Source organism: Narcine bancroftii, chromosome 5, assembly GCF_036971445.1.
Source record: "Narcine bancroftii isolate sNarBan1 chromosome 5, sNarBan1.hap1, whole genome shotgun sequence".
NCBI lineage: Eukaryota > Metazoa > Chordata > Chondrichthyes > Torpediniformes > Narcinidae > Narcine > Narcine bancroftii.
Genome location: NC_091473.1, coordinates 166,814,032 through 166,833,422, shown reverse-complemented (window position 1 = coordinate 166,833,422; position 19,391 = coordinate 166,814,032). Strand labels below are relative to the sequence as shown.

Genomic DNA, 19,391 nt, shown 5'->3' with positions numbered 1-19,391 from the left:
GCATTGCAGATTGATGCACCTTCATTTCATCTGAAATTGTTGAATCTGATGCTGAATTCAGAGGGCTGTCACCTGCTGAGTCAGAAGAGCAGATGATTATGTTGGGTTTCAATGGAAATATGAAGAAACTGTGCCACATTAGACAAAGCAAATACAGATTGGGCGACTGCTTTGCCCAACACCTCTATTCAGTCCACCAAATGGAACATGATTTTGTATTTTAATTCTTGAACTCATTCCCTACCTGTCTTTGATCTTTCTACAGAAAAGCTGAAACTGAGTTCAAGGAACAGCACTTTCCCTTCTGATTAAATGATATACAGTCCTACGGCCAGTTGTTATGAAATGTGATCCACCTGCACTGTTAACGTTGGCTTTCTCTTTTCACACTTCCAACAAGATTTTTCTTCCTCTCTGTACTGTTCTCTGTCATCCCCTTCCATTTACACCTTTTCCAGACAGAGAAGCAGTGATTAATTATTACATGCTCCCAGTTCATTTTCATTTCCATTTTAGTGGGACTGTCACTTTAAGAGAACAAATCAAGCTGTAAACCCTGTAAGTTGTGGAGATGACTGAGGCTGACAGCAGACTGGGACAGTGTGTATTTATTTTTGTTACTTCTGAAGAGAGAGAAAGTGTGTGGAACACAGATGCAGAGACCATGTAACCAATATATTAAACAGTACACTATTTGATCAAGGAAAGGTCACTTTAAAATGACCCATATTTAGGTTTCTAGAAGCAGAGGAAATACTGCAATTGAATCCTGACCATTGTTACAGTCATTTCGGTTCTGGAAGCTTTGTGAAAGTCACTCGCTTTGTGTCCCCTACGCAAAGAAAAGGGGTGTTTTGACTACCACTCGTCTGAAAGGATATTTCTCTGGAAGCAACTCAACAAGGATTTCATGAGTTTACAACAGTCTGGTCACCCTGTATCCTCCACCACCTTCATGATTATATATTTGAATCAATTTAAAGCCTGTGTGTCACCACTGGCTTTCTGAGACTGAACTTTGAACTTATGTTTCAGAATTGTGCCAGAGCTGTAAAAGTTTAGGGTCTGACACACCCACATAAGTATATTCACACATAGTTGGGGGATAGGCTTATATCAGTTACATAAGGTGCTATATTATTACTAATTAATAATGAAAATATTATTTTAAATATAACAGTGTCTTGGCTAATTTCTATTGTTGATCATAAACAATCACCACATCTATCATTCAATCTCTGCCTCTGATCCACGACAGGCAAGAAATATTAAAATTAGGAAGAGGAAATAGGCCACAAGATGTTCTTTTTAATCATATCAATAACTTGCAGGCCTCTGAGGGAAAATATCCAGTCTCATCCTCTTTTTTCACAAATGAGGAGGATCTTCAGCCCACTGAGTACAGGCCAGTTTCCGCAGAACATTCCCATTAGTCATATGTCCCTCATTTCTCTTGCAATATTCTCTTTCACAAGCATATCAACATCCTTTTTATGCATTGAGGACTGTGCATCCTCTACTGAAATGGACAAGGTCACAGGAAGAACATGCAATCATTCAGAATTGGTCCTGGGTCAATGGGGCAGAGAGGCAGCAGAACTCACAGCTATATTTGCATTTTCATTGTTCTTTATGGTGACTAATTTTGAGCAGTGACGCCGAATTCTCGATTGACACCCAACGGAAAACATCCTCTCCAAATCATTGTCCTGAAGCACAAACCTCCCCACATTAGTCTTGTTTTCCTTTGATAAAATTCTGTTAGCTTTCTAAATGACTTGCTGTACTCTCCACACCCCACTCCCCGCCTCACTTAAAAAACTCGTTTGATTTCCATTTTTTCTAAGATCTGATAAAAGATTGCTAATTCTGCTTCTCGCCATAGCGAGTGCTGAGTAATTCTAGCATTTTCCATTTTTATGCGAGGAATATCAGAGATTCGTGGTAAAACACTCACAGGGCACTGAAATAGATGGATGAATTCACTACCTACCATGTTATCTTTAATAACTGTGGATGTCCATCCTTCCGAGGAAAATAGGGGATGGATTTTGTTTTCATGTGGGCAGTCGAAGCATCGATTGATGTCATAGCCATAACTAAATAACATTCTAAGTATAACTTCATCATTTAATGCATACTGCAGAGCAGATGGGAAATGAGTTGTGTTTACTCTACAATAGTAATTTACATTGGCTCCATGCCGAAGGAGTAAGCTAATGAGTTCATAGTTGGCTAGTCTCAGAGCTAGCTGGAGACAATTGATGGGATCTTGGTTTGGAAGTGCTCCTGCCTCCAGGAGAAGTCGAGCAGAGCAGACATCATTATTTGACACGGCGAAATAGAGGGCAGATTTTCTGTTATCGTTATAACTTCTGCGAAGTCTGTGGCTGAGCATGAAATTGACATCAAACTTTGACTGGAGAAGTAGTTTGAGGCATTCTTGTTGACCAGCTGCTGCCGCTGAGTGCACTGGACTTATTCCACTCTCCTTAATAGCAGAATAATCTGTCACTGGAATTAACTGCTTCACCAACCTAAATAAAAGAAAACTCAAGAATCAACCACAGTAATTTTTTTTTAAAATCTGCAGTTGGTTGAAATCAGAAATAAAAGAGATTATCTCAAAAATGTACACAACGATGTTGAAAAATTATAACTTGTCCAGATCTTCCCGAGTTGGTTTGGTTTCTGCACCTGCTACGCAGACACACAACTGTTGTGTGTATATAAAAGCTTCTTGTCCAACACAGACAAGGGCCTGTCCAATGTAATCAGACCATGAAAATCCTGAGCAAAACTCCAACAAATGTCAAAGCCACATCCCCATGGCTCTCCTCTGTCAATACCATCAGTGTTTATTGACATTGATTGTTCCGGACATTGAAACATTCAATAAAGGTCCAAAGCTTCAAATATTTCAAATGATAAAGTAAATCACACTTTGAGATAATCAAATGAATTACTGCAAATATGAATAATTTAAAAGGAAGCCTTACCATATGATCAGTCTTATCATGTTCTGTCAATTGGAAGGCAGTGAGGAAGTCAACAGATGCAGGGACAAAAATCTGTCAGTAAATTCAGGAACTGCCTTTGCCATTTACAGTTTGTGGATGGATGCTAACATCTCCCCACAAGACTGCTGGCAAAACCCAGCGAAATTGATAACTTTGTTTCAGGTCTAAAATTGAAGTATTTATCATTTCCCTTCAGACAGGCAAATGAAAATAACACTGAAACTGAATGCTGTATTAATAGCCTATGCTTTTATTGACCAACTTCAGGATCTTAACTGAAGTATATTGCACCTGACCACATTTGTACAGCTCTTCCACCATCAGATGAAATGTAATATTTCACTTTTCTATTTATATCGATATATCTTAACGAAAAAGTTTCGGAATTGTCCAAATTTTAGTCATATTAACAATTATCCTTTTAAAAATTAAGCTCTTCGATTTTCCTATTAAATGCCAAATATTAGAGAAAAACCACTTGGGCTGACATATTTTCTCCAAACTCACTGACAGTATCCTTTGTAGGTTGCCCTGTGAATCGGCAGATGACCAGAGTATTTAGGAACATTGGCATCAGCTCCATATTCCAATAGGAGTGCCAGGGATTCTGTATTTTCAACAGTGGCAGCCTCAAATAATACAGACACTCCATCAGATGCTTGGGAGAGGACATCAGCTCCTGGGAAACAAAGCAAATTAGTACAAGTCGGTCGGTATACATTCTTTCCCATTTTAACACATGGTTTAAACTGATTGCTTATTTCAAATCCAGAAACCTCTCTTTTTCAATTATAAAGACTACATTTAAATAAGTTTGAACATATTCAATCTACTTCCCAACAATAGAGACTACAATATGCAGGTAATAATTTCTGGAATGTCCGAAAGGAAGCATAACTATAAAAAGCAAAGTGTAGCAGTGCAGTGTTGCCTTTGGATTCAAGACCATGAAACTCCCTGTACTGAACAGTTACATTCACAACAAGTATGAGAGAGCAACTCAAAAGCTCTGTGGATGAATATACCACATCAGTGCCCATTTTTGAACAATTATTTTTGCTCTCAAATTATATCGCACTCGAAAAAAAAGTTATCACATTTCTAAATGCTGAATATGTTTTTCTATATCAGGCACTGAAATGTACAAATACACTTGTGACAGGCCCAGAGAACCCCAAAATCCAGCTGCAATATAAATTCATCAAGACAAATGGTTACTTAAACAAAAGTAGTTTTTAATTTTCTTTAAACATAAAATAACTTATTACTATCAACTTAACTCCCTTCTAATTCTAAGCGCACGTGTATGTAATGTGTACAAGTTCAGAAAAGTTATTTGATTCACAGTCCAATCTCACTCCTCCAAGTTGACCGGTATCAGGCAATTTTTATATTGAGCACAAAATTTAACATATATGAATTTTCACCAGATGGGCCAAGGGAATTAGAGGAACAAATTTGTAGGGAGATAACGTATATGTGTGAAAATCATAGGGTAGTGATCATGGGAGATTTTAACTTCCCACACATTGATTGGGATACCCATACGGTTAGAGGGCTGGATGGGCTGGAGTTCGTTAAATGTGTTCAGGATTTTTTTCTAAATCAGTTAGTAGAAGAACCGACTCGGAATGGTGTAATACTGGATCTCCTGTTAGGGAACGAGCTAGGTCAGGTAGCGGACATTAATGTTGGAGAACCAATTGGGTCTAGTGACCATAATTCTGTTAGTTTTAGGGTAGTTTTAAGGAAGAGCAAGGAGAGGCCTAAAGTTGAGGTTCTGGATTGGAAAAGAGCAAATTTCGTAGGAATAAGAAGGGATTTGGGGAGTATTGAGTGGGACAGGATATTTTCAGGTAAGGATGTTAATGAAAAATGGAGGATATTCAAAAAAGAAATTTTGAGGGTACAGAGTAGTTATGTCCCAGTCTGGATCAAAGGAAAGGCTGGAAGTCATAGGGAGGCTTGGTTTTCGAGGAATATTGGAAATTTGGTTAGGAGAAAAAGGGAGGTGTACAAGAGGTATAAAGAGCAGGAAGCTGAGAAGTTGAAGGAGGACTACAAGGAGTGTAGAAGGAATCTTAAGAAAGAAATTAGAAAGGCCAAAAAAAGGCATGAAGAGGCTTTGGCTGACAGAGTAGAAATAAATCCAAAGGGTTTCTATAAGTACATTAAAAGTAAAAGATTAGTGAGAGATAAAATTGGACCCCTTGTTGATAGCGAGGGTAGGCTGAGTGAGAAGTCTGAGGAAATGGGGGAAATTTTGAATTATTTCTTTGCCTCGGTATTCACTAGGGAAAAAAATGTTGAACCAGTTGAAGTAAAGAAAAATAGTGGGGAGGTCATGAAGCATATAAGGATAACCGAGGAGGTAGTGATGGCTGTGTTAAAAAAGATAAAGGTGGATAAATCTCCCGGACCAGACAAAATATTCCCTAGGACACTCAGGGAGGCTAGTGGACAGTTAGTGGGGCCATTAACAGAGATATTTAGGACATCACTGGCCACGGGGGTGGTACCAAAGGATTGGAGGGTGGCGCATATGGTTCCTCTGTTTAAGAAAGGGTCCAAATGCAAACCTGGGAATTATAGGCCTGTAAGTCTGACGTCTGTGGTAGGCAAGTTGATGGAAAGTGTTCTGAGGGATGCTATTTACAAATTTTTGGACGTACAAGGATTGATAGGGAGTAATCAGCATCGTTTTGTCAGGGGTAGATCATGCTTGACAAACCTGATTGAGTTCTTCGAGGGGGTTACAAAAAATGTTGATGAAGGGAAAGATGTGGATGTTGTCTATTTGGACTTTAGTAAAGCTTTTGACAAAGTTCCCCACAGGAGGTTAGGAAAAAAGGTGGAGGCATTAGGTATAAATAAGGAGGTAGTGAAATGGATTCAGCAGTGGTTGGATGGAAGGTGTCAGAGAGTAGTGGTAGACAATTGTTTGTCCAATTGGAGGCCGGTGACTAGTGGAGTTCCTCAGGGTTCGGTACTGGGTCCACTATTATTTGTTATATATATTAACGATCTGGATGTAGGGGTAGAGAATTGGATAAGCAAGTTTGCGGATGACACAAAGATTGGTGGTGTTGTGGACAGTGAGGTAGATTACCGTAGATTAAAAGGTGATTTAGGAAGGCTGGAGGTGTGGGCTGAGAAATGGCTGATGGAATTTAATACAGATAAATGTGAGGTGCTGCATTTTGGAAAGGCAAATTTAAATAGGTCATATACATTGAATGGTAGACAATTGAGAAGTGCAGAGCAACAAAGGGATTTAGGAGTATTGGTAAATAGTACCCTCAAGGCTGATACTCAGGTAGATGGTGTGGTGAAGAAGGCATTTGGAATGTTGGCCTTCATAAATCGGAGTATTGAATTCAAGAGTAGGGAGGTTATGATGAAATTGTACAAGGCATTGGTGAGGCCAAATTTGGAGTACTGTGTACAGTTTTGGTCACCAAATTATAGGAAAGATATAAACAAAATAGAGAGTGTGCAGAGAAGGTTCACGAGAATGTTGACAGGATTTCAGGGTCTGAGTTACAGGGAAAGGTTGTGCAGACTGGGGCTTTTTTCTCTGGAGCGTAGAAGATTGAGAGGGGACTTGATAGAGGTGTTTAAGATTTTAAAAGGGACAGACAGAGTAAATGTGGATAGGCTTTTTCAATTAAGAAAGGGGGAGATTCAAACTAGAGGACATGGTTTAAGATTGAAGGGGGAAAATTATAAGGGGAATATGAGGGGAAATTTCTTTACGCAGAGGGTGGTGGGGATGTGGAATGAGCTTCCGGCAGACGTGGTTGAGGCGGGATCATTGGTTACATTTAAGGAAAGACTGGATCGTTACATGGATAGGAGGGGATTAGAGGGGTATGGACCGGGTGCTGGTCAGTGGGACTAGGAGGGTGGGGATTTGCTACGGCATGGACTAGTAGGGCCGAACTGGCCTGTTCTGTGCTGTAAGTGGTTATATGGTCATCTGGTGTTTAAAAGTAATTGGTTACTGCTCAGGAAGATTCTCATTGGTTTTTAGAGAGAGATTTGTTGCTCGTTGGACACACAAACTGATTCTCTCCGAGCAGCCACTTCAGTGTCTTGCTGAAGAAACTTGCCCCATCAGGGTTTTCCAAATGATAACCTCTTCCTCTGCAAGTCACTACAGAGTTCCTTTATGTTTCCCTTATTTCAGGTGAAACACTCTAGCCAGTCACTTCCGCTTGTATGGACCACATGGGTTGTTTCAACAAGCTGAACTCAGAACTCACAACTCGTCTTCAAAATGGGGTTTTAAACAAGCTGCCAGCTTGCCATGTTGCAGAAACCAGTTCCCTCTCTCTTTGAGAAAGCCTGTTTGGTCTCCTCTCTCTGCTTGCAGAACCACATGATCTTCTTTGAACAGCAAACAGATAGATTGTGGCACCGGGCCCAATCTTCTGTCCATTCATCTGTTGCTTTCAAAATAATAATCCATTTCTCCACACCTACTTGTGAAATCTCTATAGGCATTCTTCAAAGTTTTTGCAAAGGTATTTGGTGCCTGAACTGTCTGGCTTGAGCAGAGCTCTGGTGTTTTAAATGAGATCTGTTTTGTAAAGTGTTTGTGTTTGTTTGTGACCTATACTACCCCCACAATTCATCTCCTTCAAAAATGATATAATCCATCACACACTCAAGAAAATAAATGCAGCCCAAAATATGTTTCAATAATAGAATGAAAGGCCAAAAATCACAGCAGGAAAACATTTTTTCAACCAGCTTGGCTATTTCAAATATAACATTTCATATAAAATTAGGACTTAGGTTGACAATTGGTTAAAAAATAAAATTAACATATATTCTTATTGATCTATTGGGATGTCTAAAATTATTTAGAATGAACAGCATTGTTCTGCATAATCTGTGTTAAAATGTGGGAAGAGTCTTCAATTGGCACAAAACCAGTTCCTTCAATATTTATGTGGTTATATCCAAATAACCTTCCTGAATACATAAATGGGCACTCGGACTTAATATCAAGAAATACACTCTGGTGGATTGTGACATTTTATGACTTTTGTAATTTGTGTTTCTGAGCAATCTTGAAGAGTGCCATATTTTTTCAATATACATACCTGTGATTATAGATGAAGTAATAGAGAATAGTACATCAAATTAGGACATGGTAATTACATGATCGGAGTAAAGTGTCTGCACATTCCATGACCGAGGGGAAAGAAAAGATGGGAAGCAGAAACAGGGGTTGAAGAAACGTGGTGATAAATTGTGTCACAGAGAGCACAAAATTACAAAAGAACATTAATTAATTAAATTGAAACAAAATTCAAATATCTAATATGAAAGTTAGGGAAGATGGAGTAGGATGTGGGGTAGAATGGGGCCTTAGATTTACTCCTGTGTTCTTAAAAAGTAACAAAAAAGGCACATTTCAGCAGGAATTTGAAATGGTTATTTAAGAGTACAAGATCCCAATAATCTGCCTCGTAGATTAACTTTATTCATCCTCTTTTCTACCACATCCATGGAGGTGTAAGAAAGCCAGCATTGGCCAGGTCTGCATTCATAGTCAGAAAGCAGACAAGACAAACTGGCTATGCAAACCATAAATCCATTTGAATAAGAAATCCAAGTTATTTTCACTCCAGTCCATTCTTTAAAAAAAATACTTGGGCTTTTTTAATAATCTTACTGGCAATTTATCTTTACAGCAACATTAATTGTGTGATAACACCATTTTAAATTCAATTTTTTCCAAATTAAAATTTTTAATTTTCACATACAACACAGTAACAGGCCCTTCCGGTCCACAAGTCCATGCTGCCTAATTGCACCCAATTGACCTACAAAGCCCCCCACCCCAGTAAGTTTTGAACAGTGGGAGGAAACCAGACTACCTGGAGGAAACCACACGGACACGGGGAGAGCGTACAAACTCCACACAGACAGTGCCAGATTCTAACCCACTGCTAGTGCTGCAACAGTGTCGCACTAACCGCTAGGCCACCCCTCCCCTCCCTTCCCCCCCCACACACACACACATACACACACACTCACACACACACACACACACACACACACACACACACACACACTCTCCTTTCTTTCTATTGATTTGCTAGCTCATTTCATACATCTGAATTCTTCGGCCCAGTTTGTTTCAGTGTTGGCAATGACTTTAATTCTTCAGGATGAGGTTAACTGTAGGTGATGGGAGTAAAGTGTCTGTACATTTGGTGACGAGGAGATGGAAAAATGGGAAGCAGAGGGGCTGGAGAAGGGTGATGATAAATGAGGCCACTAAATATTTTGAAGATGGGGACTGGGTTGATGAAATAATTGTGGTGTAGCAAGCAGTAATGATAAATCAGTGAGGCTGAAAATTATAGAAAAGAGTTGTTATGTGTTAAACAGTGTTGGGAGCTGCAAAGTGGAACAGTAGAGCCAGTTGATAAAACTTACGATTCTGGTTAGGTACATCTGAAACTTCACGACGCAATCAGGCTTCAAACAGCCATTGGTTTTGATTCATTCAAATAGAGATCAAAAGGTTATTTTCTGAAAGAGAATGGTCTCAAGTTTCTGATTAATTTAACATAGAGATCAGATTAATACTCAAAAAGGAAAATGCAACGCTATGGGAAACGGCAGCAGAATGAGATATTTTGAATACTCGCAATGGATCCAGTGACCTGTTATACTCCATCATTCTACATTTCTTACTGATGTTGCAATGTAGGAGGTTTGTAAAGAGCAAGTGAATTTTGACTTGTGCGCTGGAGCACTTCTTCCATCCTGTCAGTTTTTTTCTATATGGAGTCCTGTTATGGTTAATTAGCAACTTCATTACTGATATATCAAAAGACTACGAAGATTTTGGAACTTGAACCAAAAAAAAGTTATGCATTTTATTTCTTTTACTTATGCTTTCTTAATCATCAGTGGTTTTGAATCTCAGTCCTGCATCAGGCAGGACACCAAGACCACGCACCTTTTTATCTAGCCTCGACTGACAGTACATCACTTGCAATTTGTTTTATTGCTCAAACCAAGCAATTAGACTTCCTGATCAATAGGAGCAAGACAAATCATACATTACCCTTTTGGAGTAAAAGCTTCACTACTTCTGTACATCCGTTTTGTGCAGCAAGTGCCAGTGGGGTGAGTCCAAAGGCACTTCTGGGATCAACCAAGGCTCCAGAATGGATCAGCAAATGAACAATATCCTTCCTACCCAGCTTAGCAGCTTCGTGCATTGCTGTCCTCTCATTAGTACACTTCAAGTTCACGTTTGCCCCAAAACGGAGCAGGAGCGTTACAACATCGACAGCTTCATTTCTTATAGCTTGGAAAGGAGAAAATAAGTTTCAGTGGCTTGTTTTCAAATATCTGTTGAAAATTTGACTAAATTATCAAATTAGATGCTGAGGTTGTTGACTACATTAAAACTGGTAAACAAATCCCAGGAATCCAGAAATGTCTTTTCACACATAAAATCTTAAGTTTTCTTAGCAATTTTACTCCATCAACATTTGTTTAAAGGTTCTTTCTCATCTTTATGTAGCTCCCCTCACAACCCTCTTGTAAGCTGTGCCCTGGTTGAAGTAGAAGCCAGGCACTGTGTTACAGCATTTCTCCCATAGTTGGTCTAAATGACCCTTGGTTGCTCACAAAAAAGTCTGAGTTTCAATTCCCTCCTCCTCTCAACATTAGTTTCATTTCTGCGATTAAATAATTTAACTTCAGTTCATTGACTGCATCATCAACAAATGTGCTTCAGTTGCTAGAATCTCACTGCTGAATCAGAGTTCTGGGTCCAAGTTGACCTTGAGCGACTTGAAAACAAAAGGTTCGTCTGGTACTTCAGTCTCATGCAGCTCCAGTGTTGTACCCCATTGGAGAGCTGTCTTTAGGATGAGATGGTAAACAGCGTTCTGAGCCTGCAGTTTCAGGTGAGCACAGGGATTCCAAGGCACTTTGAATAAGAATAGCAGGTTATTCCAAGAGCCCCGGCCACTATTTACCCTCAAATCACCAACGCAAATCCAAATGGAGAGGGGAGATGTGGTTGTCCGACAAGGGATAAAGGACAACTCAGGAGGTGAAGGGGAGATTGGGGATAAATAAGATAGAAATAGGAGAATAAGGAAAATGTTGGATGTTGTAGGAATGTTGTCTTATAAAGAGTTGAAAATAAGAAAACAGAAATGGAAAAGGAGGAAAGGTAATGATGGAAAAACGGAAAGAGAAGATAAACAAAATATAAAAGGGCTACGCTGAACTATATGTCTTTAAATATTAATGGAATACATAACCAAATTAAAAGGAATAAACTACTAAATTTAAATGAATAAATGTATTCCATTAGAAAAAATAACAGATAGGTTAAGAAATAATATTGAAATATTCGAGCAAGTATAGGAGCCTTACATTAAATACAATAGCGAAAACCTACCGGGGACAAACAGTACCTAAGTTGATGGAAGGAGAAGGAAAGAAAAGAATGGACTCAGTAGAATTTCTGGTGTAATTTTGTTGAATGACAACATTGTCTGACTGTCTTAATGCAACCTAGATTGTATACCTAATGGATGAGAGGGGGGGGGGGTGGGGGGGTGGTTTGGGAGGAAAGGGGGGGGGAGAAAAAGTCACTGTATATGTGTGAAAAAAAATAGTGTATATCATGGCTAATGTGATTTATGGTGTGAAAAATAAAAAATTAAATAAAAAAAAAATCACCAACAGTGAGGACAAAAACCAGTTTATTCACTCATGATCATGTGGCTGTTTGTGGAGCTTATTGTGTCCAAACTGGTAACTGTATTCATGTTACCAATCTGACAACACAGCAGAAAGTATTTACTGGCTTCAAACTGCCAATATGATGATCTTCATATTGATCTTGATCTAGGAACCAGTTGTTGGAAAAATGCTACAATTCATTACAGAAGTATGACAATCCGGACTGCTAGCAGATTAGGCTGCTCTGGATTTTTGGATTTTCTGGATTCTCAGACAGTACTTTTAAAATTCTAATTTATGGAGGAATAAAGAAGAGATGAACAGGTAAATTTTGATCGTTTTATTCATTAGCAAATGCAGCATTGCTTCATTTATCAAAACAAGCAGTTTTAAAGAAAAATAAAAATGCCCCTCTGCATATCTGTGGTGCTCATACACACACACTCAAAAACCCGCTAAATTTAAAAAGTTTGAGAGTTTTCAAAAAGTTCAGGTGGTCTGGATTTCTGGCATCTGGAATTTTGGACTTCTACGGAATTGAGAAAATAATAACAGCATGTTTAGTAAATCTTAATTTAAGGAAGCAGAATCAGATTAATAAGGCGGGGGGGGGGTGGAAATCAACATAGTATCTCACAAAAGTCCAATCACAAGATTGGTATTGAAGTAAAATGTATTGGCACAGATAGAGGACTGGCCAGCAGGCAGGAAGCAGTGAATGAAAATGTTTCTCCCCCCCCCCCCCTCCCAAAATGGTAACCTGTGATTAGTGGAATTGCACAGGAAATAGTACTGATCCTGCAACTCTTTACAAGATTTATTAATGACTTGGAGGAAGGGAGAGATTGTGTGACAGCCATATTTGTGACAACACAAAAAAAGTCCAATAATCAAGATGGCAGAAATCTGGAGCACCTCAATCCAGACTTCTCAAAATCTCTCGAGTTTGATAAAGTAAGTGTGTGTGTGTGTGTGTGTGTGTGTGTGTGTGTGTGTGTGTGTGTGTGTGTGTGTGTGTGTGTGTGTGTGTGTGTTTATGCTGAAGTGCCACAGAAGTCATGGAAATGAATGAATAAATATTCATTTTTTTGTACTTTATATGAAAAAATATTTCATCAATAAACTATCAAAATTTACCTGTTCACCTTTATTCTCTTTAAATTTGAATTTTAAAGGTACTGCCCGAGCATCTGGAAAATCCAAATATCCAGACCGATGCAATCCCAGAGCAGTCTGGATTTTAACCAGAGTAAAGAAAATTGTGAGGTTAGTGCAATCAGTTTGCAGAGGGGCATTGACAAGTGAGTGTGCAAGAAGTTAGGAATTGGAGTATACAATATAGAAAGCAGGAAGGTGTTCATTTTGGAAGGAACAACAAGAGAACAGAGCATTATTTAAATGGAGAACATCTGTAGCAAGAGATTGGAGTCTTTCTGCATGAATCACAGAAACCAAAGACTTGTACAGCAAGAAATATGGAAGGTTGGCCATTAATTCAAGGGGGTTGGATTATAAATGTGGCTATGTGAAACTGTGCCAGGCTATCAGTATGAATGTGTTAAGAATACAGCACACAATTTTAGTTCCCCTTATTTAAGCAAAAGATTATTTTATTGGAAATTGATTAGAGAAGGTTAATCAGGAAGATCATGGATACAAAAGGATTGCTCTGTTCGGAAAGGCTAAAAAGTTGAGATTTAGAAGAATGAGAGGTGAGTGCGCATTTATGACTGAAATGAGGAAAAATTCTTTTCTTAGAGGATTGAGAGCCATTGAAACTCCTTGCCAAAGAACGTTATAGAGAGTAATTGTGAATATGTAACAATCAGCTAGATACATTTCCATTCAATAAGGGCACCAAGCATTATAGGAAAAGAGCAGGAAAGCAGATTTGAGGAACATTGGGTCAGATTCATATTTATTGTCAGAGTACATACTTGACATCACATACAACCCAGAGATTCTTTTTCCTCCAGACGAGGAAGATTTACCACTTATTGGTAGTGCAAAAAAACTGTATTCAATTAACACATGTAAACAAATTTAAAAATCTAAACAAATTGTGGTGCGAGTCTTGAGGCTCCTCTACCTCTTTCCTGATGGCAGCAGCGAGAACAGAGCGTATGCTGGGTGATGTGGATCCTTGATGATTGCTGTTGCTCTCTGACAGCAGCGTTTACCTGCAGATGTTCTTGAAGGTGGGGAGGGTTCTGCCTGTGATGCCCTAGGCTGCGTCCACTACATTTTGCAGGGCTTTACGCTCAAGGGTATTGGTTGAAGGGCTGAATGGTTTAGTTCTGTTCCAAACTCGATGTCTATGGCAAGAAGCTTTCAATATCCTGAACAGTGCTAAGTAGCTACATCTTTTTGTGAATCTAATTTTATTGGATTACTGTATATTTTGGCGTATGTCAAGTTGTGAAACCCTAAAACATTTCTCAAAGGGGGGGGGGGGGAGGTCAACATATATGCCAGATATACTTTTGAGACCTTAAATTCACCAAAAAAAATCCAGATTGACATCAATTAGGTGTATAAGTTGATGCTGGAACCACCTCGCCACCACCGGTGTCACCACTCCTCAACACCTCCCCACCACTGGACGCTGCCATAACTACTCATAACTGGGACCCTGAGGTCGCTGTTCCTGCTCCTGCCTGATAGGCCATGGTTCCTGCTTCCGCCGGGAGCACAATGTCACTCCTCCAGCTCTGTAGGCCATTTTTGTACCTACTTAATTTACAGCTTTGTTACTTGCGATTGGGTTGTTTTAAAAAAAAATCTGGGTTGTTCCTGGGAGGCCTGGACGACTGAAAAATGGGGGTGCACTTGTACTCTGGATATAACCATTAAAATTAGGCCAAAAAAAAGGGGGTTTGATCTATCTGCCAGTCAACTTATATGCTGAAATATACGGATACATGCCATCTCTTCTCTGTGCCACATTAAATAAATGCACAAAAGCAACATGAAACAGATCGCCATGTCTTCTTGCGGTTTGAAATGAGCTGCAGGTTTATCTGAAAAAAGGAACAGCATCAAGACCCAAACAGTAAGCTTCCTGGCTTTGAAGAAATTGATAGTTCTGTGAAGATATTTAATTACACCACTCGGTTAACAGGGGTCATCCCGGTGACCTTATATATAAAGCAGTCCAGAGCTGCAGTCTAGCCTTCCAGGTTCGTCTTGCAGAGAGACAAGACCGCTTAGTGTGTATATTAGTTTATTAAATTGTACTGACAATAACCACACCAGCAGTGCGAGTATAAGACAGCTTTAATAAACTAATATGTACACTAAGAGGTCTTGTCTCTCTGCAAGATGAACCTGGAAGGCTAGACTGTAGCTCTGGACTGCTTTAAATACAAGGTCACTGGGATGAACCCTGGTGACCGAGTGGTATAATTACATATCACCACAAGTTCCAAAAAGTATCTCGTGACACATGGGCATATCAGCCACTTAATGCATTTGTGTCATCAGATCCACCGCTGCAGTGTATGCTGTAACAATGAATTATATTGTCACATTCTTGCTCTTGATGCAAATTCAATCTCTCTGCCGAAAGTGCCCAGTGGCATGCAAACTTGGACAATTTATTAATTTTTTTTCATAGTATGCAAAAAAAAGGATTGCTAGTTACACATTTTCTTCCAATATCATTTTCTATCATTAAAAGTCAAGCTCAAGAAAAAAATCTTGAGTAATTTTAAACTGAAATGAAAGAAAAGGAACTGTGAAATATTTGAGATCAGGAAAACATTCTATCAATGCGTAGATTCATCAGCATCTGGAAGAGTGAACTAAAACAGGATATTTGGCTTGCATATCAGGAATGCCCCAACCAGACACTTGCAGTGGATGACTGTCCTGCTTTGGATTGTCAGTGATTTCTGAAATTTTGAAGCCATGATATCTCAAGTGGGCTATTGAGGTCCAGATCTTGGAGCTTTCTGATTAGTTTTGAGGGAATGATGGTGTTGAATGCTGAATTGTTGAGCCAGTAGGATGGCATTTACCACACCTGTTGCTGTGGTAGCCAAATTTGAACAGATACATGTTGCTGCTCAGATAGGAGCTGATAGGCTTCAACACCAGCCTCTAAAAATATTTCATCACTGTGGATGTGACTGCCACTAGTCAGTTATAATTTAGACAGTCAATCTTCTTGGGCACCGATATGATTGAAGCCTCTTTGAAACAGGTGGGTATCACGCCCCATCAGAGAATGATATCTGTGAATGCACTAGCTAGTTTGTCGGCACAGGTTTAGAGGATTTGACCAGGTATGCCATTCGGTACGGATGCTTTCCATAAATTCACTCTCCCGAAGGCAGCTCGTGCATCATCTTCAGATCCTGACAGTAGAGAGGACCATCGGGGGCAGTTCTTCCACATTTGGGTGATCAAATCGGGCATAAATGGCATAGAGACTGAAGCTTTATTGTCTCCAACTGCACCAGATGTACTTTTGTAGCAGGTTATGTCATTTAGGTCTTGCCACAGCTGCTGGGTATCCTTTGTTGTTTCAAATGCCTTCATTGTGGTGCTATTCAACAGAAAACTAGAAGCAGAAAGTCTGATAGCCCATGGATATAAAAATATTTATGGATAATATTATTAACATTGGATCATGTGATTGAAATAAGTGGATTCAAAAGTAATTAAATTTTCTAAAACTTCAATCTTCTGCAGGCACAGATTTAAAGAGAAACTTACCAGCTATTAAAATGGAATTGCCTTCTTCATTTTTGGAATTTGGATTGCATCCATTCAGAAGTAAAAACTGCACATTATCTATGAGACTCAATTCAACAGCCAAAAAGAGAGGGGTTTCACCTTTTAGGGTCTTCCATTCTCGTGCACGAGGCTGAGAAGCTGCAAGGAAATGAATCCTGAGTTAGAAATAAGGGTATATATATGTGTGTGTGGTACCCTATGACCATGTCCTCCTTTTGAATGGCCACCCTAGCTAAGAGTATTACATAAGGTATTAACTGTAGTGGAACACTGTATTGCAGTCATTGTACTGATTGGCCTGCCCCAGTACTGTAACTCCTCCCTCTCCAGGATTCCTAATAAAGGTGGTATTGCCCAATTTCCACCCTCAGTACTGCCTTGGAATCAGGCCAACAGCATGTAAAATATGACTGTGTTTATAGCAATTAAAGCCTATTAATCTCGACTTCTGGTCTGCTGGGTCTTATTGATAGCGCTATATTAGCAATACTGAAAACTTTAAAACTCCATAGCTAAACTTACACTGACCGCAATTCGGAAGTAGAATGTGATTGCCGCTGTGAAGTATGGTTTTATTAAGTTTTCCCATCTCATTTTTTCAATGTTCATTGCCAAAGCAAAAAATTGCAACCTCGTTCAATTCTTTGCTCTGGTTATCATACTCGAACTTGGCAATTAAAGCTAAACTGAATCTAAAGCCCCTTTTACACTCGTGTCCCGCTAAATTGGCCATTCAGTGTCCTGGGATAGGAATGACACTTTTGCTGTACACACTTGACCACTTTTAACTGGGACACTGCATGCATTCACATTTGCAAGGAGTCACCTCCGGGGTTAGGACTGTTCTACCTTCTACCAGTGACATAATAACGGATCGAGCGATTGTGGACCTGATCATTGATCTTAGATTGGAACAAAATTAAACATGTCTATTTATAGAAAATTTAAGCTTTATGTACAGCATAGTATGAGCCCTTCAGGCCCTGTTGCTGTTGTGCTGACCTATATAAAGCATTATAAGGGACCATGGGAAATTGCTAGCAATAAATAGCAATAGCGGACAATTTTGAAACAGCGCGGGAAAGTTGGTAGCACTATTGCACATGATTTATGAATATTGTGGTTAAAAAGCGATGGTGGGTATGCCCTCCCAGAATGCCGTGTGGCAGAGAAAGGGTTGTATACACAGCTGAATGCATGGAGCACTCATGGAGGGGTTTCCCTGCCACGTGCCATTCTGGGAAGTGATGTCTGCCATCACATTTTCCCCACGGTCTTGTGCCTACTAACTTTACCACACTATTTAAAAATTGTCCACTATGGCTATTTATTTCCTCTCTCCTGTTGCGACTTTCCCACGGCAAAGTTTATACCTTCATTTTAATCTTTTCTTCCTTCATGCTCCTGCACTCATGCAAAAACTTGGGTCATTTCTGTCCTAGAATGCAATTGCCCATTCTACCCTTACCTGATTGCAACGGTGGCGTCTGCAGATGCCGGGGATTGTACGAGTGGTCAAGGCCATCAATCCCCGGTGTGAGATGATGTCATCTCACACTGGATTTGAGAAGATTTTCATTCCACACTAGACCCTTTTTGGGCTGATTAGTGTTAATTCCTGGGACCACTTGCAAGTGTGAAAGGGGCTAATGAGAGATCGATTCAGGTGATTCAGGACATTATGGTCTCATTTCGGCACAAAATTGGTTGGCACTTAGTGCAGCATTTGTTTATTTACATATAACACACTCAGATTTAAAATAACAAGGTATGATACAGTAAACCAATGCATTAGAACTCTGGATCTCATTAGAAACATCTCAGTGAATTCTTGGAAATTTTTAGAAGCTAATTTTCCATTTGCCATTAAGCAGCAAAACATCAAGATACCAACATTTTCTATGAAGCAAATATTAAAAGATAAATGCTGGAAATACTAAGCAGATCATGGAGAAAGAAAAAAAGTTGATACTTAACCTGATGATTATTTATCAGAACAAGAAAAAAAAACGATTAGAATTTCATTTAGTGTTGATCATTTTAAGAGATCACCTTCTGCTGCTTCTGCCCTAATGCAACATCTTCCTCCAACCTTTCAGAAATTTGAAGAAATAATTCCCACTGCAAGAACCTGGGAAACTCCACGATCAGAGTGCAACATGAAGAGACTCGGCAGATCTTGCAACATCCCATAGGAAGTAAAGATATATAACCGACATTTCAGGTCTCTGAATGCTGGGAGACCAGCTGAATTCCTTCAGCATTTCTGTGTCTTTTTACAAACTCCCTGATCACTTTAGCAACTTCAGAGATCTGACCCTCAGAGAGCTTTTCAGAGATCGGTTTTTGGTTATAATTCTGCAATTCCTTTTTACACTGTTTCCAGCCTCATCCTTTTTATTTACATTTTTATTTCAGATTTCCAGGATCTGAATTTTTCTCCAAAGGCACCTTCTTACAACTAGCAAAGTTTTCAGATCAGTTTTATTCTTCACCTGACAAGAAATTAGAATTTATTTGTGAAAGGGACTGGGTGAAAAGTTTAGTTCCTGACAGTGAGGCAACGTCAACACATTCGTAACTAATTACACTGGGCAATAAAATATTTTCTTCCTGAACACTTTTGGGTGTATTTGATGGATTTGGGGCCGCTGATCACGAAAATCACCTTAATATTTTCCTATCACATACTATTTGTTTAAGCTATAACCTATTTATGTGATTTCCTGTCATATTTTAAGTCTACTTCAAGCAGACAAAACTATGAAGTGCAACGTGTCATTGAAAATTCATTTTGTGCCTTCTCATTTGGATGTCTTCCCTGCTGATCTTGGTGCAGTCAGTGACGAACAGGGTGAAAAGTTTCACCAGGACATTGCAACTATGGATAAGGGG

At 39.3% G+C, this 19,391-nt stretch overlaps 1 protein-coding gene across 6 annotated transcripts in view; it reads right to left on the bottom strand.

The window, feature by feature from the left end:
* Positions 1–19,391, bottom strand: part of LOC138764150 (dynein axonemal heavy chain 12-like) — a 42,888-nt gene that overhangs the window by 4,082 nt on the left and 19,415 nt on the right. For 2 of the 6 annotated variants that reach the window (XM_069939627.1, XM_069939626.1), the window contains 4 exons: positions 16,476–16,634; positions 10,114–10,359; positions 3,528–3,699; positions 1,994–2,537 (listed from right to left, as the gene is read on the bottom strand). In XM_069939627.1, coding sequence (XP_069795728.1) covers positions 1,994–2,537; positions 3,528–3,699; positions 10,114–10,359; positions 16,476–16,634 — 1,121 coding nt within the window. Of the gene's footprint in view, positions 1–244; positions 450–1,993; positions 2,538–3,527; positions 3,700–10,113; positions 10,360–16,475; positions 16,635–19,391 lie in introns of all 6 variants that reach the window. The other 4 variants (XR_011358004.1, XM_069939629.1, XM_069939630.1 and 1 more) reach the window with 4 other exon arrangements.